At 38.0% G+C, this 24,862-nt stretch overlaps 3 protein-coding genes across 11 annotated transcripts in view; 1 reads left to right on the top strand and 2 right to left on the bottom strand.

Annotated features, from left to right (window-relative positions):
• LOC6036655 (mitogen-activated protein kinase 1) overlaps positions 1-17,079 on the bottom strand; it is a 167,389-nt gene extending 150,310 nt beyond the window's left edge. The window contains exons 1-2 of the mRNA XM_038258490.1: positions 16,666-17,079; positions 10,639-11,121 (exon numbers count right to left, since the gene is read on the bottom strand). Coding sequence (XP_038114418.1) covers positions 10,639-10,832 — 194 coding nt within the window. The 5' untranslated portion in view covers positions 10,833-11,121; positions 16,666-17,079. The remainder of the gene's footprint in view (positions 1-10,638; positions 11,122-16,665) is intronic.
• A 6,082-nt stretch (positions 17,080-23,161) lies between these two features.
• LOC6036672 (DNA-directed RNA polymerase II subunit RPB11) lies at positions 23,162-23,852 on the top strand. Its single transcript, XM_001846630.2, has 2 exons — positions 23,162-23,342; positions 23,402-23,852. Exons 1-2 carry the CDS (start codon positions 23,290-23,292, stop codon positions 23,700-23,702), a joined length of 354 nt encoding a protein of 117 aa, XP_001846682.1. The 5' UTR covers positions 23,162-23,289; the 3' UTR covers positions 23,703-23,852.
• The window catches only part of LOC6036674 (restin homolog), a 207,413-nt gene continuing 206,385 nt past the window's right edge, over positions 23,835-24,862 (bottom strand). For all 9 annotated transcript variants that reach the window (XM_038254798.1, XM_038254799.1, XM_038254800.1 and 6 more), the window contains one exon: positions 23,835-24,299. In XM_038254798.1, coding sequence (XP_038110726.1) covers positions 24,253-24,299 — 47 coding nt within the window. In that variant the 3' untranslated portion in view covers positions 23,835-24,252. The remainder of the gene's footprint in view (positions 24,300-24,862) is intronic.

Genomic DNA, 24,862 nt, shown 5'->3' with positions numbered 1-24,862 from the left:
AATTTTCTCAGATTTTCAAAAATATTTTTTTCAGCCGGATTAAAAAATACAAAAATTAAAATTAAGAAAAAAATACGGATTTCGTAGAGAATTGGTCATGCATGAAAATTCAAAAAGCTGTATCTTTTGAAGGATTTTTTTTATCGATTTGGTGCCTTCGGCAAAGTTGTAGGTATGGAGAAGGACTACACTGAAAAAAAAGATACACGGCAACTGAAATTGGTGATTTTTAATTTCACTTTTTGTCACTTTTTGAAATTTTCCAATCTTTTCGAAAACAATATGTTAATTTTTTCAATCAAAACTAACGTTTCAAAAGGTCGTAATATTGAATGTTTGGCTCATTTGAAATGATAGCCGTGATTTTAAAAACAAAATTTGAAAAATCTATACCTTCATTTAAAAGAAAATATTGTTTTAAAGATATACTAATAAAGAATAGATATTTTTACTTGAAAGTGTATGACAAGGCATTCAAGAGATCTGGGAACACTGCCAAGATATCTCAATATATTTCCTTAAAATATTCCAACATTAATGTTACGTCATCAGTGGACTTTCACCAACTTTAGTTTTTTTTCTGTGCAGGCTTTTCTATTTTTATAACTTCCAAACGAATTGCCCCTTTTTCCAAAGCAAATCACTCGGGAGGTTTGGTTTCGCGTGACAATGTCACTGCTTACGACGATGGCGGAAGGGATCTTCTTGAGGCAGGAAAAGGGAGAAGGGCTCGTCGCCAAGGATACAAGCCCCACAAGGATGATATTTTTCTTCGCCTCCAACTCCAAGATGCGTGATTTATTTGGAAAAGCTTTTATATGCCCCTTTGGCAGCAGTTGCTTGGCTGATGACGTTGTCAATTTTTCTCCATTTTTTCGGCCATCAGTCATCAGGACCTCGGCACAGTTCCTAAAATGGCGCACAGATTTATCTCGTCGGAATGGCATTGTCATTGTGGTTAATTTTTTTGTGGAGATTTGATTGAAGATTGGGGGACCTTGATCTTTCTGATGGATTAAAAAAAAACGTTTTTGAAATATGACAAAAAGTGATAATCTCTGTTTGACATAAAAAATACCAAATTGGAGATTTCACAAAAAAAAATGTGCTTTTTCAAGAACACCCACCGTGTTCTCCCATGACGCAACCAGTGTGGGGACGGATCAAGTTGAAATTCATGATATGCAATGGAAACCATGCTGCGAGCTCGTGTACACACGCCGATGACATGGTAAGCCTAATATTATTTTCGACAGAACCTCGCAGCAGCAGTATGAGGATATTCAAGGATTCAAGGTTCACGTCGTCGTCGTGATAGACAGATAAGTGAATATTTTTCAATGTCATTGACAACGAAGGCGGGGTTCGGATTAGGGGATGACTTTTGATTGAGAGTAAAAGAGTTTCATTATTTGGCAATGCTTTCATACCGGGAAAACCCCTCTTACGAGAGGGAACTCGTTAATTTGAAATTACTGAGGCGGGTCTTATGGTTTTGATGTCAATGTAACGGAGTAAATTTAGATAACAGTCACAATAAAAAAGCTACTTTTGCGCAGGGTAGCCACTTTGTTAGATATATCTGGAAACTTAAAAAAAAATACAGAGTTAAAAAAAGTATTTTCCAAATATTTACTAATATATTGAAAAAATACATTTGTACACATCTCCCCCAATCACACCCCTGATAACGGTTTTAAAAAAAATCCCCAGGCTGCATTTTTTTTTGAAGAATTAATGACCGTTTCAAAATTTTAAGTTTCTTATCAGAAATAAATCGTGATTTTAGTTGTAGATTACTCAACATAAATGAGCACTTTTTAACTACATGAGTTCCATTCTGAGTGATAATTATGTTTCAAACTTCTTGTTTAAATATTACAATTAAGTAGATTTCTGATCGATTTGGTATTTTCGGCACAATTTTAGGTTATGATTGAGACTGTGTAGAAAAAATAGGTACACGGAAAAAAAGCTGTTTTTATTACTAATTATTACTCAAAATTTTGATCCCAAAATAGGTTTTATTCTAATTTTTGTTTTTTATTTTTTTAATATGTACTACAGTACTAAAAATGCATCTTTTGCGCTATAGATGGTGCAATATCTGATACCGGAGCTATTATTTATTGAAAACAAATGTGACTGTGAAAAACATATTTTTTTTCTAAATTAGGTTTTAGGGTAATTCTCTATCAACTCACACGAAATCGGGAAAAGTTGCCCCGACCCCTCTAAGATTTGCGTGAAACTTTGTTCTATGGGGTAACTTTTGTCCCTGATCACAAATCCGAGGTCCGTTTTTTTATATCTCGTGACGGAGTGGCGGTTCGACCCCTTCTATTTTTGAACATGCGAAAAATAGAGGTGTTTTTCAATAATTTGCAGCCTAAAACTGTGATGAGATAGATATTTGGTGTCAAAGAGACTTTTATGTAAAATTAGACGCCCGATTTGATGGCGTACTCAGGATTCCGAAAAAAAACTATTTTTCATCGAAAAAACACTAAAAAAAATTAAAAAACTCTGCCATTTTCCGTTACTCAAATGTAAAAAAAACGGAACATGTCATTTTAATTGAAATTTAATGTACTTTTCGAATCTACATTGACCCAGAAGGGTAAATTTTGCCATTAGAACAAAATTTCCAATTTTGAAATTTCCTGTTTTTTCTAACTTTGCAGGGTTAATTTTTAGAGCGTAACGAAAAATTTCGAAAAATGAACTTTTCATCAAAATAACTTTTGGAATGGACTTTGATATTTTCAAATGTTGGTTTGGATTTCAAAATCTCGAAATAATAAAAGAGCAGAACATTCCCCAAAATGCTCACTTTTTAGCATAATCGATGACAATGAAAAAAACTCATTTTCTCAAAAAGTGTGCGAATTGAACGAGTTTCCGAGAGGCTTTTTGCAACATTTAAGGCTATTTGCATACAAAACTAAGATTAGCGAATTTCAAAATTCTCGTAGAAATAGCGTGTATTTTTATTTCAGTGGATTTTTTTCAGAAAATCCGTCAAATTTCCTATAAATTTGTCTTTGGCGGGGTCGGAGGGGTTAAGTTCGGTGGAATAGAAGTTGGATTTGTTGGGATCGGGGACTTTGATTCGTCTTTGAGTTGTCTTTGATCACTTTTTGGAACGATGCAATGAGTATCGAGTAAAAAAGTACAAAAAACCTTTTTTTTGGGCTAAAATTGCTCAATAGCGACCTGACAATGCTGTCTGGCCCGCTTATAGAGCAGAAAAAAACAGAACAAAGCTACATAAAAAAACAGAAAACAGAGAACAGAAAAAATAGCTACATAAAAAAACATTTAGCTATGAGAAAAACTTGCATTGGCCAAAACGTTAATACATATTTTCATAATTTTTGACCTAAGGCACTAGGGTTTTGGAGACTGTTACAAAATGATATAAAGGTTTTTCAAATATGAGATTTTTAAAGTACTTGCAAAGGTTATAATATAAAGTAAAACCATTTCGAGATCTATATGGCCCTTTTGTGAAATGCTTCAAAGGATCTTTCAAATGAAGGGATTTTTTTCAAATTTTGCAAAAATGTGAGCAATTTTAAGATTTCAATAAATTCTTCAAGGAAAAGAGTAATCTTCTGCAAAATCCCCAAACGCAGCGTGCGTTTTAATTGATTGCAGGTTATATTTCAGCGCTGGGACCCCAATTTATGGCTTAGAGGTCTCTCTCCCTCCAATTCCGAGAACTACGTGACACATCCTTCGTGATTCTGCTTCTGTCAACGGAAAAAATGTCCTTAAACCAGCAGCAGCAGCATTAGTAGGAAAAAAGGCACCCCACGACACCTCATACATCTCAATAAGTAAAACTTCCAGGATCCACAAAAAAAGGAACTGCAAACGTGTCCATATGGTGCCACACACACACACACATGTCCGGGGTTTTATTTCCCTTTTCAGCACACAGCGCACACACATCATGAACGAGTTGTTGGTTCCCAGTGGACTCTTAATTTTCGCGCTTAGAGTGTTCACCCACAAACATAAAACAAAAACAAATGCGAGTGAATCTACTGCACTGGTCCGAAGGCACGTCCCAGCTGACATAAACACATCAACGGAAGATGGTCGACGTCGTCCTTGTGTGAAAAAGGTTCCACTGACATTTGAGGTGATTTTGGTTTTTTTTTAAATTAATCTAGAAAGATTTGTAAAAAAATACAAAGAAATAATATCAATTTTCAGTACAAATTGAAAATATAGTGAAATTAATCAGTTCAAATCACCACCAAAGAACGGTCTAGCATGAAGTGCACAGAACCATCCAACAAACGTGTCAATACTCTTATTTCAGTTCAATGACAACGACAGAAACAAGTGTCTTGCCCGCTTTTCGTATGAACTCATCCGAGTGTGAACAACAATATTGAATTAGCGATGCCTGGATACACTAATTCCCTCTAGGCTTTCGGGAGTTAAAGTAGGTGCGATAAGAAAATAATGTGGATGTGTACAGTACACTTCACGTAAGAAAAGAAGAATTGATGACACACAATCTTGATAAGTGATTGGAAAAGGTAAAGTTAGGTTGTTAACGAGCAATTTATTATTGCAATTTTGATTCTTTAAACGGAAAGCTTCTATCTTTCAACTACCACAATTTGTTATCAAAATATGTATTCATCTTCTATTGAGGGTTCAAATTGAGCAACGTATTGTTACTGTTTGGTTTTCATAAATTCAAATACACGGCTAAGGACAAATCAAAAATAATTTTCGTCCTAACCAATGCTTGAAAAGGGATCTATCACTGAACGGGACTGCTCGATATTCGATAGAACTTTCTGTCAGCGATCATTTCCCAAAAACGATATTTGATCGCTGACACACAACGCCTATCATGACCATCATTGCTTGGCGACGGTCGATGAACACGAAGACAAAACGAACGAAAAATGAGCACCACTCAAGCAGCCGCCCGAACGAGACAACGTGCTCTTTCTCTTTCTCTTGCTTTTGCCTCTCTCTTCCTAGTGTATGCTGCGTGGTGACAGAAATCATATGATTGCTAGGAATTTTGACATGTATGATTTTCATAAAGTATTCGCCTCCTTTTCTCTCCCACAGAAAACCTGGGAACGAGGTAGCTATCAAACTAGGCCAAAATGTTAAACTCACTCACAAAATGATTTTGAGTGATTTGAGTTCATTTCTGACGTCACGATTTTCTCTCCTATAGAGGAGAAAATCGTGACGTCAGAAATGAACTCAAATCACTCAAAGTTCATTTTGTGAGTGACTTTAACATTTTGGCCTAGTTTGACAGCTACCTCGTTCCCAGGTTTTCTGTGGGAGAAAAAAGGAGGCGAATACTTTATGAAATTCATACCTGTCAAAATTTTGAGTGATTTGAGTTCATTTCTGACGTCACGATTTTCTCTCCTATAGAGGAGAAAATCGTGACGTCAGAAATGAACTCAAATCACTCAAAGTTCATTTTGTGAGTGACTTTAACATTTTGGCCTAGTTTGACAGCTACCTCGTTCCCAGGTTTTCTGTGGGAGAAAAAAGGAGGCGAATACTTTATGAAATTCATACCTGTCAAAATTCCTAGCCTCAAAATTTTGTCGCGAGTTGCTTTTCTCCTCTATTGGAGAGATGATCGGAATCCCGATAGAATGTCAAACGACCGCTCTCTAAGCGATTTTCTCCTGGAAGGAAGTCAATGATTGTGTGAGTGACTTTGCGTAGCACTCATTCCTTTGTGTGTGAAACGAACGAAAGTAGAATGTAAAAATCATGTTGTCGTGGTGCAGACGATTAGAGTGTTCTGTCAGCTATCACAAACTAAGTCGAAATTTCCAAAAATCCGTATTTTTTTTATTTTTTAAATATGTTTTAGGAGACAAAACCCCGCATCTTTAAAGCCATTCAGAAGTATGGATCAATTTTTTTCCGACGAGTCCTGATTTTTTTTAACTAGTGATTTCTGTAAAACATTGAAATGTTGTGCTTAACATTTTTTTACCTCAATTTTTATATAGAGCAGTTCTCTACGAAATCGGTCTTTTTTCATTAATTTTAATTTTTGTATTTTTTAATCCGGCTGAAACTTTTTTGGTGCCTTCGGTATACCCAAAAAAGCCCTTTTGCATCATTAGTTTGTCCATATAATTTTCCATACAAATTTGGCAGCTGTCCATACAAAAATGATATGTGAAAATTCAAAAATCTGTATCTTTTGAAGGAATTTTTTGATCGATTTGGTGTCTTCGGCAAAGTTGTAGGTATGGATATGGACTACACTGAAAAAAATGATACACGGTAAAAAAAAAATTTGGTGATTATTAATTTAACTTTTTGTCACTAAAACTTGATTTGCAAAAAAAAACTATTTTTAATTTTTTTTTATTTTTTGATATGTTTTAGAGGACATAAAATGCCAACTTTTCAGAAATTTCCAGAATGGGCAAAAAATCTTTGACCGAGTTATGATTTTTTGAATCAATACAGATTTTTCAAAAAATCGAAATATTGGTCGCAAAAATGTTTCAACTTCATTTTTCGATGTAAAATCGAATTTGCAATCAAAAAGTACTTAAGTAACTTTTTGATAAAGTGCACCGTATTCAAGTTATAACCATTTTTGGGTAACTTTTTTGGAAATAGTCACAGTTTTTCATTTTTTTTTTAAATAGTGCCCATGTTTGCCCACTATTGAAAAAAATAATTTTGAAAAGCTGAGAAAATTCTCTATATTTTGCTTTTCCGGACTTTGTTGATACGACCCTTAGTTGCTGAGATATTGCCATGCAATGGTTTAAAAACAGGAAAATTGATGTTTTCTAAGGGAGCGTTCTTTTATTACGTAACGCAGTAGGGGGGGAGGGGGGGTCGGAGGCCGTGTTACGCTCCATACAACATTTTTAAAATTTGTATGGATATTTTGTTACGAGGGGGGGGGAGGGGGTCTAAAAGTCCGATTTTTCGCGTTACGTAATAAAAGAACGCTCCCTTAAGTCCCACCCAAACAACACACCATTTTCTAATGTCAATATCTCAGCAACTAATGGTTCGATTTTCAATGTTAAAATATGAAACATTCGTGAAATTTTCCGATCTTTTCGAAAAAAAATATTATCAAAAAATTTAAATCAAGACTAACATTTCAAATGGGCGTCATATTGAATGTTTGGCCCGTTTGAAATGTTAGTTTTGATTTTAAATTTTTGATAATATTTTTTTCGAAAGGATCGAACAATTTCACGAATGTTTCATGTTTTAACATTGTAAATCGGACCTATAGTTGCTGAGAAATCTACATTAGAAAATGGTGGGTTGTTTGGGTGAGACTTAGAAAACATCAATTTTCCTGTTTTTTAACCTTTACATGGCAATATCTCAGCAACTGAGGGTCGTATCAAAGAAGTCCGAAAAAGCAAAATATAGCAAATTTCTCAGCATTTTAAAAATATTTTTTTCAAAGGTGGGCAAACATGGGCACTATTTTTAAAAAATGAAAAACTGTGACTATTTCCAAAAAAGTTACCCAAAAATGGTTATAACTTGAAAACGGTGCACTTTATCAAAAATTCACTTAAGTATTTTTTGATTGCAAATTCGATTTTACATCGAAAAATGAAGTTGAAAATTTTTTGCGACCAATATTTCGATTTTTTGAAAAATCTGTATTGATTCAAAAATCATAACTCGGTCAAAGATTTTTTGCCCATTCTGGAAATTTCTGAAAAGTTGGCATTTTATGTCCTCTAAAACATATAAAAAAATAAAAAAAAATAAAAATAGTGTTTTTTTGCAAATCAAGTTTTAGTGACAAAAAGTTAAATTAAAAATCACAAATTTTTTTTTTACCATGTATCATTTTTTTTTCAGTGTAGTCCATATCCATACCTACAACTTTGCCGAAGACACCAAATCGATCAAAAAATTCCTTCAAAAGATACAGATTTTTGAATTATCACATATCATTTTTGTATGGACAGCTGCCAAATTTGTATGGACTATTATATGGACAAACTAATGATGCAAAAGGGCTTCTTTGAGCATACCGAAGGCACCAAAAAAGTTTTAGCCGGATTAAAAAATACAAAAAAAAATCGAATGACCGAAATCTCAGAGAATTGCTCTATAAAATCGAATTTTTAAAAGTTAAATTTGTCCGAAAAAATCCGGTTTTTGTGTTTTTGTCCGCGCCGGCCCGATGTGCACAGTTCGAATGCTCGTTCCAATGTAACTTGCTTTTGCGAAATTTTCTGCCTAAATAGCCGCAGAGCCGGAGAACAGCACAAAAGGGGCGCGGCCTCGAATGCATACGCTCGCTCTGATTGGTCATTTGCCCGATTTGTACTGAAAAATGACTCATTTTGATTGCATGTTTTTAGCGCTTTAACTATGTTTAGTTAAAGTTATTTTGTAACAAAACGATAGCTTAAGTCTTCCCCTTTCGACCGGTGATTGAATCTTCTGGATCAATCGATTGGGGGAAAAGATATAAACGTTTGAAATATGTCATTTTTATTCGCACGCTTGTGACGGTTTAGATCGAATTTCTGAACTGCCCCCCCCCCCCCTCCCCTCCCAATATAGTAAGTAGAGACATAGTCCTATGTCAAAAATAATTTGTAGATGGTTATAAAAGGTCGGCATTTTTTCCGTGTATTTGCTTCCGTCTACATCTTTTAGAATACATCAAATCGATTAGAAAATCCCTTCTCAAGATACAGAATTAAATGCCTATTTTGAATGACCCACAAAATTATACAGAGACTATAGAAAAATTAATGATGAAATAGTAGTTTATGCAACAAGTTGCAAAAAGAGGATTTTTTCAGCACGAGTCGTACATTTATCCAACGAGGTTCACCGAGTTGGATAAATACTAAAAGTGCTGAAAAATCAAGTTTTGCAACGAGTTCCATACAACATTTTTTTGCAATTCCAAAAAATACACACTGAGTGAAATTTTATGTCAAATTTTCATGTATTTTGTCAATAAATCGTTTGAATCAAAAAAAAATTTGAAAAGTGTTACTTTTCGAAACAAGTGCTGAAAAGTTCAACTTTTCAGCACCCATTTGAGTGCTGAAAAGTAGAACTTTTCAGCATTTATTTTGAAAAGTGTTGCTATTCGATTCTGTTATTTTTGGTACAGAAAAGTAGACTATTTCGTCGTTCAAGAATGACAGGAAAAGTAAGAAGTTTCACGACGGAATTGCAAAAAAATGATTTCATTGACATTTAGATAGGGAATGCATGGACAAAGTTTAGGATATGTACTAGGAATTTCCGGAAATAGACAAATCTTGAGAATCAACTCACTTTTTACACAATTAAATGAAAATAATTAAAATTTATGAATGAACTTTTAATATTTTTAAGCATTGTTAACAAGGTACCACATTTTAATATACTAAAAAATAATTATGTGCCAACACAATATGAAAGTATGTATCAAACTTTTCCGACTTGAGCAACACAATGAATCATTCCACACATAGAAGAAGTTACAAAACAACCGCCAACCATGTTGCGGTGACGCCAAGTTTGACCTAGTTTTCTCACTTTTCCAAGCGCATCAACGGTGATTCCACCGCTACCGCGATAAATCGTCGAAGAAAAGTGAAAGAGGGAATAAGAGTGGGAAAATTAGTGGCCAGGATTAAGCTCTTTGTGGCTAGTTCTATCTGCCCGGTGACGATTTGCCCGGCTAACGTTGGAAGAAAAATCGATTACGGTCAGGATGAATGATTTTTATTGTTCAAGGATTTATTTTTATTTTTATATTTTCACTGAATTTCCACTTGAAACAAAGAACAATTTTGATTACAAAAATTGTGCAACAAAAGCTTGTTAATTAAAATAATAATTTCAAGCCCGATTCGAGGAACTTTTCCAAGCAATTGCAAAGCTTTCAACACAAAAAAAAACACATCCTCACTGTGATTCGGTGGTTCGCGCTCGGAAAATGCTCGCTGATTTTTCTTCCTGGAATCTTCGACAGCATGAAATAATATTTCTCCGAAATCGGAACATAAAACATTCCACTCAAGTCGCGCGGTAGCTGCCATTCTTCTTCTTTTTTTGCGCTCATTTTTCGTCAAACTTTGTTTGGTGCCACTCCCTCCGGCAAAAGGTTCAGGATTTTTACCCAAAACAGAAAGAAAACAAATTGTCACAAAGAAAATTAATAACACAGGAATGACAATCCGAGCATTGTTGCAATTACGTCGAATGGGAATTGGGCGTGACGCTTAATGAATCGCGTTTTTTTACAAAGCTTTCAATTTTTGAGAAAATTATTTGAAGACGGTGGCAAGTTAATCAGATCTTCTTGGGTTTCGAATGATTTCTAGCATCGGAGCTCAAATTCGGAGATGACATGGAAGGTGACTCGTCCTTCGTAGCTAAGGTGAAATTTAACTCCAATTAAAGAAAAGAGGGTTGAGGTAAAACGAGCAAAGGGGAACTTAATCCTCACTGATGAGGCTGATTCCGATGAGCTTTTCCTAGAAATTTTGGTGTAATTAGAGCTTTTTTTCACGAAAAGGTAGAATTGAAGCAATGTTGCAAATGAGTGATAGAAAAAAATATCATTTGATAATTCCTGCACCAATATATATTAAAAAAAAATCTACTCACACAACCATCCCGTAGGCGCCCTCGCCGATGTAGGCCAGCTGGACGTACCGCGGCCCGACCTCGAACAGCTGGCCCCGGATGACCTCGGCGTTCGGGTTAGCATTGGTCACCCCGTTGCCGGTGCCACCGGCGGCCGCTCCCGCTGGGGCAGCCTGCGCTGCTGGATTGTTGGTTGGACCGGCCGCTTCTGCCATCTTGAAGTTGCTTGTTTTTTTTTAACTTTTCTTCTTTTTTTTACACTCTCCCTAGCACTATCGCGCAAAACTTATCAACTTTTTTTGTTGTTGTAGCACTTGTTGCCTATCTCACTCTACGTGCGCGAATTTGAACAACAACACTCAACAACACCAACACACTCGGACGCGGCGATTTCGCGGCGTTTGTTTACGTTTTACTGTTTTTTTTTTTTTTTGCTTTCCGTTGTATTCGCCGGCTTGATTTATCACTGGAACACCAATACACTCGCCGAACAGCTGAAATTGGCTGCAAAAGAAAGTGTTATCTTATGTTATGGAAACTTTAAAAATGATTCTTTATCGAAATGCACTGTTGCTATCAGCTCCTTTGGGAGGATTTCGAGGAGTGTGGAGCGTTTGAAGATAAGAGTTTTATCAATTTTATGACCTATGAATAAAGCGGTTTTGCAAATTTGATGGGTAGAATGGAGCAGACATTTCTCAGAAAACTTAATTAAAACTTAGAAAACACATGAAACCTCGTAGATTCTTGATTTGAGCCAACAATCTCTGGATTGTTTTTCTAGTGCATTAAGGCCGTTGCAAATATTTTTCTATGTGTATGTCAATTCCCTTATGTCAATTTCCTTTGGTCCGAAAACAGAGGACATTTTTTTTAAGCATCAAAATTTTAACAATCTAAAATGCCTTTTCTGCATTGATAATCAGATTTAGCATGTTTGGGCTCGTTTAGAAATATTTTGAACTTTTTTATGAAATTAAAATGTGCTGTACGCAATAATAAAATGTTCGTCAGTGGTAAAATTACACATTTCCAGAGGTAAAATTACACCTTTTTTCTGACATAAAAGATGTACCAATTCCCAGATGTTATATTACCATGATTTTTTTTATGTGTAGACATTTTTAAATTAATAATTACAAAACAACTGGACAGGTGTAAAATGCATTTTAAAACACTTGTTTCATTCAAATGTTGATGATGTTTACATACATTTAAGTGAGATCCGGCTTCAAAAAAGTATATCAATATCACTTAAGAGGCCATATCTCGAGACAGGGTTGCCAGATCTTCAATGTTTTGGACTCGTTGGAAAGGTCTTTTGATGACCTAACCAACGTCGAGTCGGATCGTAGAGCCGGACATAGTTTACATACATTTAAGTGAGATCCGGCTTCAAAAAAGTACATCAATATCACTTAAGTGGCCATATCTCGAGACAGAGTTGCCAGATGTGCAATGTTTTAGACTCGTTGGAAAGGTATTTTGATAAGTTAACCAACAATAGGTCGGATGGTGGATCCGGACATAGTTTACATACATTTAAGTGAGATTCGGCTTCAAAAAAGTACATCAATATCACTTAAGTGGCCATATCTCGAGACAGGGTTGCCAGATCTTCAATGTTTTAGACTCGTTGGAAAGGTCTTTTGATAAGTTAACCAACAATAGGTCGGATGGTGGATCCGGACATAGTTTACATACATTTAAAAGAGATCCAAATATATGTGAAAACACATTTTTATACATAACTTTTGAACTACTTATCGAAACTTCAATCTGTATAAAACTCGATCTATGGGACCCTAAACCAAGTCGAATGCAACAAGTTTGGGTCAAATCGGTTCAGCCATTGCCGAGAAACATGAGCTAGTTTGTTGGTCACATACATACATACACACACACATACACACAGACATTTATTCAGTTTTCGATTCTGAGTCGATATGTATACATGGAGGTGGGTATACGACATTTTTATACGAAGTTCATTTTTAGAGCAGGATTATAGCCTTACCTCAGTGAGGAAGGCAAAAAAATGATACACGGTAAATTTTTTTTTTGGTGATTTTTTATTACATTTCTTGTAACTAAAACTTGATTTACAAAAAAAAAACACTATTTTAATTTCTTCTATTTTCTGATATGTTTTAGGGGACATCAAATGCCAACTTTTCAGAAATTTCCAGGTTCTGCAAAAAATCTTTGACCGAGTTATGAATTTTTTAATCAATACTGATTTAAAATAAAACGAAATAATGGTCGCAAAAATTTTTCAACTTAATTTTTCGATGTAAAATCAAATTTACAATCAAAAAATATTTCAGTGAAATTTTGATAAAGTGCACCGTTTTCAAATTAAGGCCATTTTTAGGTAACATTTTTCAAAATAGTCGCAGTTTTTTTTATTATTTTTTTAAATAAGTGCACATGTTTGCCCACCTTTGAAAAACATATTTTTGAAAAGCTGAGAAAATTCTCTATATTTTGCTTTTTTTTACTTTATTGATACGACCCTCAGTTGGTGAGATATTGCCATGCAAAGGTTTAAAAACATGAAATTTGATGTTTTCTAAGTCCCACCCAAACAAACCACCATTTTCTAACGTCGATATCTCGGCAACTAATGGTCCGATTTACAATGTTAAAATATGAAACATTCGTGAAATTTTCCGATTTTTTCGAAAACAATATTTTATTTTTTTTTTAAATCAAGACTAACATTTTAAAAGGGCTAAATATTCAATATTACGTCCTTTTAAAAAGTTAGTCTTGGTTTAAAAATTTTGATTTTTTTTCGAAAAGATCGGAAAATTTCACGAATGTTTCATATTTTAACATTGTAAATCGTTAACATTGTAACGAATCGATATCGACGTTAGAAAATGGTGGGCTGTTTGGGTGAGACTTAGAAAACATCAATTTTCATGTTTTTAAACCTTTGCATGGCAATATCTCAGCAACTGAGGGTCGTATCAACAAAGTTCAAAAAAGCAAAATATAGAGAATTTTCTCAGCTTTTCTTAGCTCTGAATAGAGAGATGTTACAGGACTGTCAATTTCTGCAGATGATGATAAAATATACAAAAAAACATATTATTATTAATATTATTATTGATTTTTAAATGGCTATACTGCCTTTCTACGCATAATTGTCCCATGTTCAAAAAAGGACAACTGAGAAAAACGCGACTGAAATTTTTCGATCGATTTCTGTGTTTCTACGCATAATTGTCCCGTGGGTCCCTATTCGCCTTATATGTCCCTAGTCACCCCGGTTAACATTTTATCACCCTTATTTGTAATCCTCTTACAGCTAAACAGGTAAACAAGATGAAATGCTTCTTAAAACTCATGATTTAGTGATAGAAAATACTTGGTGGGACAATTATGCGTAGAAGTTCAACGATGGGACAAACAGACTTGATGTTGTTTTCAATGATTTTCTGAACAAAGTACTAGATTTTATGTGTTTTTCTGAAAGTATACGTAAAATTAAGCTTAAAAATGATAAAAAGTCAGAATCGTCCAAAAATGACATGGGACAATTATGCGTAGAACGGCAGTATATGACTTGAAAACTTTGTTTTTATCAATGACAATTAAGTACATTTTGGTTTTAAATAGTTGATCAACATAAACTTCAAATAATTTTGACTGTCTATTAGAAGGAAAAGCATAAAAAATTATCAATTCTAATGTAGTTGTTGCAAAAAAAAAAAAACATATTAATATAATTACTTAATAAAAATGGATAGATTTCGGATTCACAAAACATTTTTCTCTGAGTAATATATCATGGCCTTTTGTTGTTAATCATCATCGATAAACAACATAATAAAAATAAATTTTAGGAGAGAACTATGGTGAATAAGGCAGACAGAATCAGTCGAATCTTTTAAATCTTTTTGTTTTACTCTTATTTGAAATTAATAAAATACTGTTATGATAGATTATATATAAAAAGTAAATAATTTCGTTGAAGAAGTACAATTAAAAAAAACTCAATTACTTTAATTACTCAAAAATTACAGAAAAAATCTTCGAATCACATTTATCGAAAATCTAGTCCGTTTCCAAGGATACTAAATGTCACCAGAAAATGCTGCTTCTTATTTTTTTCAACTTGAATTTTTTAAAGTGTTAAAGTGAATGAAAATAAACATTTTAATGCATGTTTCTATTGTGAAATTGTCTCAGAAACACGAATATGATAAAATTATCACCAAAAAATGGATCTAAGGGGTCCCCCGAGCAAAAATTTACATCCAAAAAATTTACTAGAATTAATGTGTCTATTTTATGTGTTAAACTGCCTTACCCAAAGCGTTCTCAGTCTTAGATGATAGTCCTAGATGTCCCCTACAAGCAGCAGGTCGAATCGAGTTGATATCTGGATGGAACACTTTTTTATTTGAGTTTGAAAATTGTGCTATTTTGTCACTAAAATGCCAATAACTCCCTTTAGATTTAACCAATTGGAATGCCTTTCCTTGCATTTAGTTGCATTTTTTAGGCCCTTTTAGATGCATTTTGAATTTTAAAATAAAATTGAGATTTACCTAAGTTACAGCATTTTTGAGATTTTCGACGTTTTTGAACTTTTAAAAATTGTGTCTCGATTTGCCCCACTTCCCGTTGACCTAAAGTGCTCATATTTTAGCCAGATGCTAGTTTTATATGTACAAACAACCCCTGAAAATTTCAGGCAGATTGGTGTGGTCCAAACTATGTCCCATACAAAGAGGTATGCCGTGGACTCGCTCTCAACTAAGCTGCATAATTTTTAATAGCGACTTATGGAACCCCAAGTCGAATCGAATAAGACCAAAACATACAAAATCGGTTGAGCCAGTGCCAAGATAATCCAGTGCATTTTTTTAATCAAAAAATGAATGTTACCATTTAAATTAAACTTAAAAAAAAGCAATATTTCTAGATTACTTTTTCAAAACAACCCACGCTTTGTGCTAATTCGCTATTTATAAAATTCTAACCAGAATTGAAAAACACTTTTTTTTACTTTTCTTCTCTTGGAAAATTCCTTTGCCTTGATCGCACATCTGAGCGTTCGCGATAATTCAAGCAATATTCAAGCTAAAGGCCCAAAACTCCCCCACCGTTTGCGAAAAGTTGTTGTTTTTTTTTTATTCTATCTGAAGCTTTGATAACGAAAAAAGCTTAACGAGATGCACACACAAACACACTTGAATTGGGTACCTTCCCCACCCAACATCAGCCAAAACTCGTCCCCTCACTCTTCCCACACACACTCGCAGAACTTCAATGAAACACTGACTGTGGGTTGGTGGGCGGTCACACAATCCCACATTCCGTCGCGCCGCCAGGGAGGCTCGTCCTGTTTACTATCGATTGCCATTGCTGACACCGCCACCACCTGCCCCCTTCACTTCGCAGCGGGTTCTTCATGTCATTACGGACTTTTGTTTCACCAGCAGCAGTAGCATCCTGTCAATATCGTCTTCCTTATTTTTTTGGGAGATTTCTTTCGGACAGCCCATCCTGGTCCAGCATCATCATCTTCTTCACTTCTGCTGGAATGTATCAAATTACACATTTTGCCCTTCACTTGTTTCTCGTCTCCTTCGTTCTGTTGCTTCTTCCCTTCACAAAATCAATTTCTGCTTCGATTTGCATGCCCCCAACGCAAAGGCAAAAGGGAAGAATGACTCACAATCTTCCGCCACAAACACGGGAAGCCGCACTTTTGGCCAATCTAGCCGCGGAATCTTCTTCACTCTCGCTTTCTTGTTTTTTCGCTCTACTGTTGCTGCCTCCCCTCCCGTGCACAAACCCGCGAGTTAGAGACTGATTAGCGCTGATTGAAATCAATTCTGGCTGGAGCTTCGAGTCCCCTTCTCCCCCACCTGGAACACAAATCAGGGCGGAACCCGGATCCAATTCCAAGCAGCAGCTGGTTCAAAGTCTCCTCTTCCTGCCTTTTTTCCCCACAATAAATTTTGACAGTCCTCCTCGAAATCCTCCTCCGGCTGTCAAATTCCGATAAATTCCGGAACATCAACGCACCTTCTTCTTCCTCCTTTTCTTTCGCACCTTCACTTCTCCTTCTCTTCCAGGGGCACAATTTGTATCCTCCCGCACCGGAGAAAGGAAAGAAAAACGCTCAGACTGGCCGCTGACCGCCAGGAACCGCCACACAACACAACGCGACACACCAATCCCGGAACAAGAGAATCCGCGCGCGCGACCGCACCGAAGCACTACTGGAACGCAAATGACCCGACGACCGAGCGCTCGCGGAATATTGACCGACCCGAAACCGACGGAAACAGGCAGAGCAAAAAAAAGATGCCAAGCGCAAACGTGCGATTCTGGTAGCGAAACGGGCTCTGGCTGGTTGCAGATTCTGCTGTTGCTGCTGGAGGATGGTTCGGCGGACTTGCGGGGCCAGAGAGAACGACGCGGAATGACCGTGGAGAGCGGAGCGGAGAGAGGTTCTGTCAAAAGTGACAGCGCGAAATGACGCAAGCGCAAAGAAGGAGGGTGCGTTCAATGGCGGTGCGGGAGATGTTAGGCGTGCCAGGTACAGTAATGAAAGGATTCTCGGACCCACACCGTAGAATGTTATTTTTATGTATTTTTATTACTCAAACATCAAAAATTAAAAGTGCTGTGAGGTTTTCCATGACAGCTGCGAAAGTCCAAATCCGTGTTACCGGCTCACATCTTTCATTTTAATATCTCGAAACGCAGCAACAGCGGCGAGAGCAGCCAGAGAGGGTGAAGAATGTCCCCAATAAATCGCTCTCTCTCTATTGTTTTGCTGTACGTAAAACTGTTTCTTGATACCTTTCTTTCCGAGTTCCGTACTAACTTTTAAATTCCATCAAAACTAAAATCACTTAGGCATAGACTTCTCAGGACTGACTGTTTGGCTAGGTTTTGCTTAATTGTGTATAGTTTTACTGAAATTTCACTCAGAATTCTACCACAGACAAACAGACGGGACACTCGAGTGCCGAACCATCGTCCTTCAAAAACGGTTGTTTCAAATGCAATTTTGTTTCGGCATCCACTCACCCGGCGCTGATGGCGCTGCTGCCGTGACAGCTCACCCGTCTGTTCTCAGTGTGTGTGATGCGTGTTTTTGTTTTTAAGTTGAGCGTGAGCACGTGCGAAGCAGCAAATGAGAGCACAAAAATGTATGGAATTCAGGAAATCTAACGGTAGCTTTGCAGGAAAAGGTTGGGGAAGCCTTGGCCATAGCCTCTTGCCCGAGGGGGACGTCACTCCTGCGTTCACCGAGCGATAAAGCTCCCCTTTTAAACCTTTGCAGCGCTAACATTTGCTTTTCCGCTTTAACTTGCTTTAACTCGCGTTAACCGCGATAACTTGCTTTTTGGCTTACCTTTTGTTGCGATCACGCTTCAGACCAAGGGGTAGGACAGTGAGTCACATTGAGCCACATTGAATTTTTTTGAGTAAGATTGAGTAACGAGAGTTATTGTGAAAGCAGACAAAAATCCAAACACGAGCGCAACCTGTCAAAGCCTGTTGCGCCACAGGCTGGTGTACACGCTTACGATAAACCGCTCCATTTTTGTATGGCGCAACAGATTGTTTTGCGCAACAGAAGAGATGCGCACTTCGGTTTGGTGGAAGCTGCATAATACTCAATTTTCATAAAAGACGCAACGAAATTTTGACACTGACATTTGTCATTGATGACAGATGTGATAAAACAAAAACATAAGACAAAGCGAAAGATTGGATTTGAACTGAAAAATTAAGCGAGTTGGACTTATTTGTAATATGTTAAAAGTGTGATGTTTAGTTTGCATCCGTTCCGACCGAGCCAGCTTCTGGTCATCAACGACATCCTGCCTGGCCTCGGCCGCTTTGTCCTGATTCCTACCGGTGATCAAATCAATCTGCTTGTTACCGACCAAAATGACAAATCACTGCCAGCCCACTCTAATCGTTTAGCGAGCGAAACTCCCTGGACATTCCGGTAGCATGCGTATCCGGCGCGGTGGGTCAGCAGAAAATCTGTCAATCCAAGACCTAGCAACTTGATCCTGGTTCTGAAGCTGATGTGTGTTACATCGGTGAAGATCTCTTCGTCTAATAACCAATCTCACCAGACTACCGGGCAAAATCCGCCTGTTGAAGAAGGACCGCGACCAGAGGAGATACCGGTGTGGGTATTAAGCCAACATTTACCATGCGCTGCGGGAGTCGTTCTAGAAGGATTAGGTGACGATTGCGTTCGAGATCCGGTTGTTCAACTCTACTACGATGTGGCCAATTATAAGGACCAAGCAGCTGGGCAACTTTTCGGACCTTTCCGCTTTTTCTGCTGGCTAGCATGTGCACCAAATTGACAACGAGCAGGAGTTTGATGTTATGTGATAGTGGCATGTCCCTGACGATAATTATATTTGTCAGTATTTGTTTTTCTTTCCCCGTTCGAAATCCCTCCTTCCCCCTAACCACGTCAGCGAGTCCTGCCTAAGATTATGCACTATATCCCACTGGAGTTAAACTGAACCGAGAAATGAACCATCTCAATTCTGATACTAAGGTGTCGTTGAAATAAAAAAAATAGCAGAGCGTTACATTTCGGCATTGATGGTCGGGCTGATATCACCGATGGGATGATAAAGCAGTGAGTCTCAACTACCTTGGCCATCCGCAGATTCTGGGTAATAACGTTCAGTTGGCCGACGATAATAGCTACGCCGCTCCTAATAAGTGCCCAGCGGAGCAAGTCGGAGTCAAACCATTGTTTTGACCGAATTTAGTTCACGGTTTTGAGGTGGCCCTGATTGTTGGAACATGTTTCGTTCATTAGGGATGCCGATGCGAGAGCACACCTGGTCGCTTTATAAAAGTGTTGGCCAAGCACGGTGTCGTTAGTTTTGGACGAATTCGGCATGCTTCTGGGTCGCTTCAGGTCAATCGTTCCGTAACTGAGGCGATCCTGTTGCAAGGTCATTTCGTTCTTTTTACCTCTTTCCCTCTTGTTGGGGTTCAACGTGAAGCAGGGGGTGCAAGTGGGAAGATCGGAAATCATAAGTTATGGCCAAGTAGAGGATATCGGTTAAGTCACAGCGAATGTGAATTTAATGTGGGTGCAAAACATCGGTTAACTGTCCAGTACGAAGTAAGATAAACCCGTCGGGTCAAATCGATTTCGACTAGGTTAATTCTGTCCCCAATCCCAGTTAGGGTTTAACTAGTAAAGGACAATACAGGTTGGGTTTGCTCAGCAGGCACAACTAGACGTTGAGCATTCTAAGGTTCATGGAAATTCGCCTAAGCTGGGAAAGTGCTCTACCCAGCGGGATTTGTTCGAAGAAACTTTGAGGTTAGTACCGAATGGCGTTGAAGCCGCCGTCGGATAGTCTTTTACAAGAGCAAAACCTTGGACCAGGAAGCTACAGCAGGAAGTCTCAGCGGTTCGTGACATGCTAGGTCAAGCTAGCACGAGATGAAAACCTTCGCGTTGTCGGAATATGTAAACGGTGAACGCTCCTTGAGCATCTTCCGCAATGTAATCCGCGCCAGTTTACCACTCCGGAACATTTCTGAAACGACTCCAAAATGTTATCTTTATCTTATTTATTTTTGCCTACATTTTTAACCAAACTATTTGTTTGTACATAAACACATCTGTCAAAAACAACAACCGTTCAAATATTCCGTAACCAGGCCGAAAATTTATGTTGATGAAAATTGAGTAGCTTTGAGTAACATTGAGTCATTCTGAAAAATTGAGTCACTGAATTACTCACTGTCCTACCCCTTGTTCTCAATACTCACCGGTGACTTCTTCGGTATTCCAGGTAGATGTTCTTGATCAGGTTCATCGGATATCGCTCCAACCTCAGGAAGTAACCCGAGTATGACAGCTTCAGGACCTGCGGCTTTCGTACAGACGGTTCTTCCAGAACTGGTGCAAACTGTTCTTCCGGATGTTTTTGTAATACTCGTCAAACATGTCCCGCACCGAGAAATGGACTGCGGACCCTCAGGACATCCCACACTGTCCCGTCATCACTTCCGGCACATAATGCTGCTGATGGTCGTAAACCGCCGGCACCGCGCTGACCACCTCCGATCGCTTCTCGTCGTTTCCCTCTTCCGTCGAATCCTTCTCCTCACCGTTAAAATTAACTTTATCGAATTCAGCCGGTGCAAATTCACATCCGCATAAACGGCGTCCTACAAAAACAAACAAAATCAAACACAAACGCCACCAAACACCCAAGCTTCCTTCTAACCCATTTCGGTCGTGAAACAGCTGCAGATCCGGCAGGAAGCTGGCCTCATCCTTTTGAAAACTAACTTTCCCCTAATCCCCTAACCTTGTTCCGCATCATCCTCCTTCGAAGGTATCCGCGTACAAGTTCTGGCTGCGGACGCGTTCTGTTTTGATTGACGTCGTGGACCACCACTCACTAACCACGAGAACGACAAAATGAAAAAAATTATACAGTCGAATTAAAAGTTAAAACTTTTAAATAAGTTAGCAATGAGATTTTCAAAAACGTTACTTAATCCACCTTAAGGTGGTTGGTGCCTTCCTCGCATTCATGTTGTATTTTAGGTGGTATTTACAAATTAATTTAAGAGTTTTTTTTTATTTTTTTTTTTTTTTTCATTTGTTTTTTTTATTATTGATTTTACTTGAACAGCAATTTTCAATTCTTTTTTTTACCAACTCTTCAAAATAAAGGTGAAAAGTCTCATGAGTTATATATTTCAGTAAAAAGTTGGTGTAAATCTTTGTCGAGACAAAATGATGCAGCAACATAATTAATACAGATTTTTTTCCAGAAGAGACGCAGACACTGCTTCAGCGATGTGGCAACCGGGCGATACGCATGCAAGGGGGTGTGCCTGCCAATCCCCCGCGTGGTCAAAAAGTCAAAAAAGAAAAAAGACGCGGCCTTTGAGGTTATGCAAAAATCACCCTTTTTTGAAGCTACAAAAAAACTTTTTCTTGGCATAACTTTAAAAGTACTTCACTAAACAGAATAAAATTTAATAGGGTCTTAGGGGACCCCAAAACGAACAGAATAAGGCGGACCCGGCCAAAATCGGTACAGCCAGTTCTGAGATAATCGTGTGGAAAAAAAATCATGTCTACACACATCCCCACAGACATTTGTTCAGAATTTGATTCTGAGTCGATAGGTATACGTAAAGGTATATCTAGGAGTCGTATTTAAGAAGTTCATTTTTCGAGTGATTTTATAGCCTTGCCTCAGTGAGGTGAGGAAAGCAAAACTGTAGCAGTAAAAGTTTTCATTTTCAAAACAAGAAAAAAACTTTTAATGTAGCAAATTTTAACCACTTATTAATTCAAAAGTAAGTTACTTTTGTCTTTACCATAATATTTTTATGTGTGCCGGCAAAGTATACGGCATCCGGTGCTGCTGTCGGTCTGGACTTCCGGCCGGTTCCTGGGGAGGAGGCGGTGCCAGTGGTGGAAGCGTATCCGAATTGAACAGTGCCGAGCGGAAAGGATTCAGACGGTGACGCGATCGACAGTTCTTTGGACCACGTCTGGGAGAAGGCGGGTGGTAAGTTTCCCCCACCTACTATGGCGTGCCGCATAGTAGGTGGGGGAAATCAGAAATGTTGTGAAGTGGTGTCTTTTGGCTAGGGGAGGACCGCTGGTGTTGGCGGTTGGCCAAGACAGATCTCTAATTTCGTGTACGATGTCCAACGCTGTATAAGGCGTGTTGTTGGTAGACTAAGAAGTGGACTTACTATATCTCTAACAATGCAACTTTTCTATACCGTAGATTTTAAACTCTAAGTTTGTCGGAGAGTACGAGAAGGTCACGCACATTTCGGTGACACCGATACGGTGTTCAGTTTTTACCAAAAGTGGACGAATCACCACGTGGAAGAACGAGTTGGTCAGTTATGCCGGCAGCAAGCTCGATATGCCACCATCTCCTTCGCCGGCACCGTGCACTTGCAGTGACACTTGAAGTGCTAGTAACTCGCACAAACAACGGAAACGGATGCCCCCCAAGGCGGACTAGGACAGCAAGAAAGACGAGAACAATTTGCAATCGAGATAAGTACACCATTTGATTCAGCAGGAGTTTTGTGCACTAAAAAATTATAGTTTTCATATGTTTAGTATTTTATTTTAAAAGAAAACTAACGAAAACTATGAAAATCGAGGCATATAGTATGAGAGCTGTCAAATCTCTCACCATCAAAAAGCACCTATGAGCTTTCGCTGGATTTGTCTATATTTTCGGCTCAAAAAGAGTACATGTACTCTAAAAAGAGTACGTTTGGTAACACTAGGCCAGAGAGGGTTAAGAAAAGTTCCAAGAAATCGTTCCCTCTGCATTGTTCTGTACTTCGTAAAGCCATTTCTTGACCCCTTTTCTTGGGGGAACGTAATGGATCAAAATTAAGATTTTTTAAATGAAGCTCACAAAATCCATCATACGCTGCAAACAAGTGCACTGCTCACATCTCTCAAATGTCAAAAATTGGACGCCAGCTTTGAACGCACTCACTAGATAGATTTTGACAGCTCTCGCGCGTTTCGCCGCCGCATCCGCAACGAAATCGCAAAACAAAGCTTGAAATCAATTTTTGCTTGCTGAATTTCTTCGCTAATTACGCGATAATTTCGTCACCTAAAATCTCAAAATGAACGCACCACCTACCTTCGAATCGTTCCTGCTGTACGAGGGTGAAAAGAAGTAAGTATGGCTGGTTTTTAAATGATTTCAAGTGCTAACAAGAAACTTCCTTCCGGCAGAATCATCAAAGAACTCGACACCAAGGTCCCGAACGCGGCGATCTTCACCGTTAACAAGGAGGACCACACGCTGGGTAACATGATCCGCAACCAGCTACTCAAGGACCCGAACGTGCTGTTCGCCGGCTACAAGCTGCCCCATCCGCTCGAGCACAAGTTCGTCATCCGCATCCAGACGACGTCGGACTATTCGCCCCAGGAAGCGTTCATGAATGCCATCACGGATCTGCTGTCGGAGCTGTCGCTGTTCGAGGAACGCTTCCGGGAGGCTTACAAAGACAAGAAGGAGGGCGGGGACTAGAATTCTTTTCTTTTCTTTTTTTGTGAATAATTGAACACGATTAGGTTATTTAAAGTATTTTTTTTTAATTTTTCTGCTATCTAACTTGACTCTAAATAATATCTAAGATTTACAAATAAAGAGAAAATCAACTGCTGTTAGCTATTGAAACTAATTGGTGTTTATTTCTTCGAAAGATTCCTTCTACAACAACACGGAAATGCGCCAAAAGTTTCTAGAGTGAGTCGTTTGTTCTACAAACTTTGCGGAAAGTGTAAACAGTTTCTTACATTACAAGTTCATTAACATACACAAAAAAGCAAATAAATAATTCGTTGAACTGTATTCAGCTATTTCTGCGAACGAAGCTCACTGTCTCTCCTGATAACACGAAAACAAGAACTGAACTTCACTGTGAGTCTGGGGCTTCATAAAATTACATAAAGAACGAACGGGTGCGGGAGTGTAGAATTAAAACACAAACTGCTGCTGGAAAGCATGCGCGCATATGTTTCCACTGACTGCTGACTGTCTGACTGGGAAAACACCCCACCAACACTGAGCTCCGATCTCAGTACGTTTCATCGTCGGGACATTCACCCAGCTCGTGGCCGAACACTGAAATGAGAAACGGAGATAATTAAAATTGTATCCAAATTTGTCCCAACCATAAAGTTATAAGGAGTTCACAAAAATATGTTTTGTATAGTTTTCTAGATGAAAAAAACTGACTTTTTGTAGCTTTTCTGAAAGATTTTGTGATAAGAAAACAAGATAAGATAAGAAATATACAGTGAAACACCTAGCTGGATGTTCCGGCCAGCGCAACGTAGCTCTTTTTCGGAAACAGGAAATTTTATGAACTAATGACGCCTTCATGTGAAGCTAGCGATAATTTAATTTTGACAAGTCCAACCACTGCGTCTAATAATTTAATTGAAATTTTGACTTACTGTCAAAACTTCAATAGAATGAAAAGTGCCGCAAAAATCGACACTATTAATCAAGCTATCAGCGGATGCCTTTATACTGCTATTCTTGGCACGGAGACCAGTTGGGACGCTAGTATTTTAAGCGAAGAGGTTTTCTCTAGCAACTTTAATGTATTCAGGAATGATAGAAATCTGTTATCATCCGGGAAAAAGTCAGGAGGCGGCGTTTTAGTCGCCATTAAAGCCGAT

The sequence above is a fragment of the Culex quinquefasciatus genome, chromosome 2, assembly GCF_015732765.1.
Source record: "Culex quinquefasciatus strain JHB chromosome 2, VPISU_Cqui_1.0_pri_paternal, whole genome shotgun sequence".
Lineage (NCBI taxonomy): Eukaryota > Metazoa > Arthropoda > Insecta > Diptera > Culicidae > Culex > Culex quinquefasciatus.
Note: the sequence above shows the minus strand (reverse complement) of the source record. Positions and strands in the feature narration are given on the sequence as shown.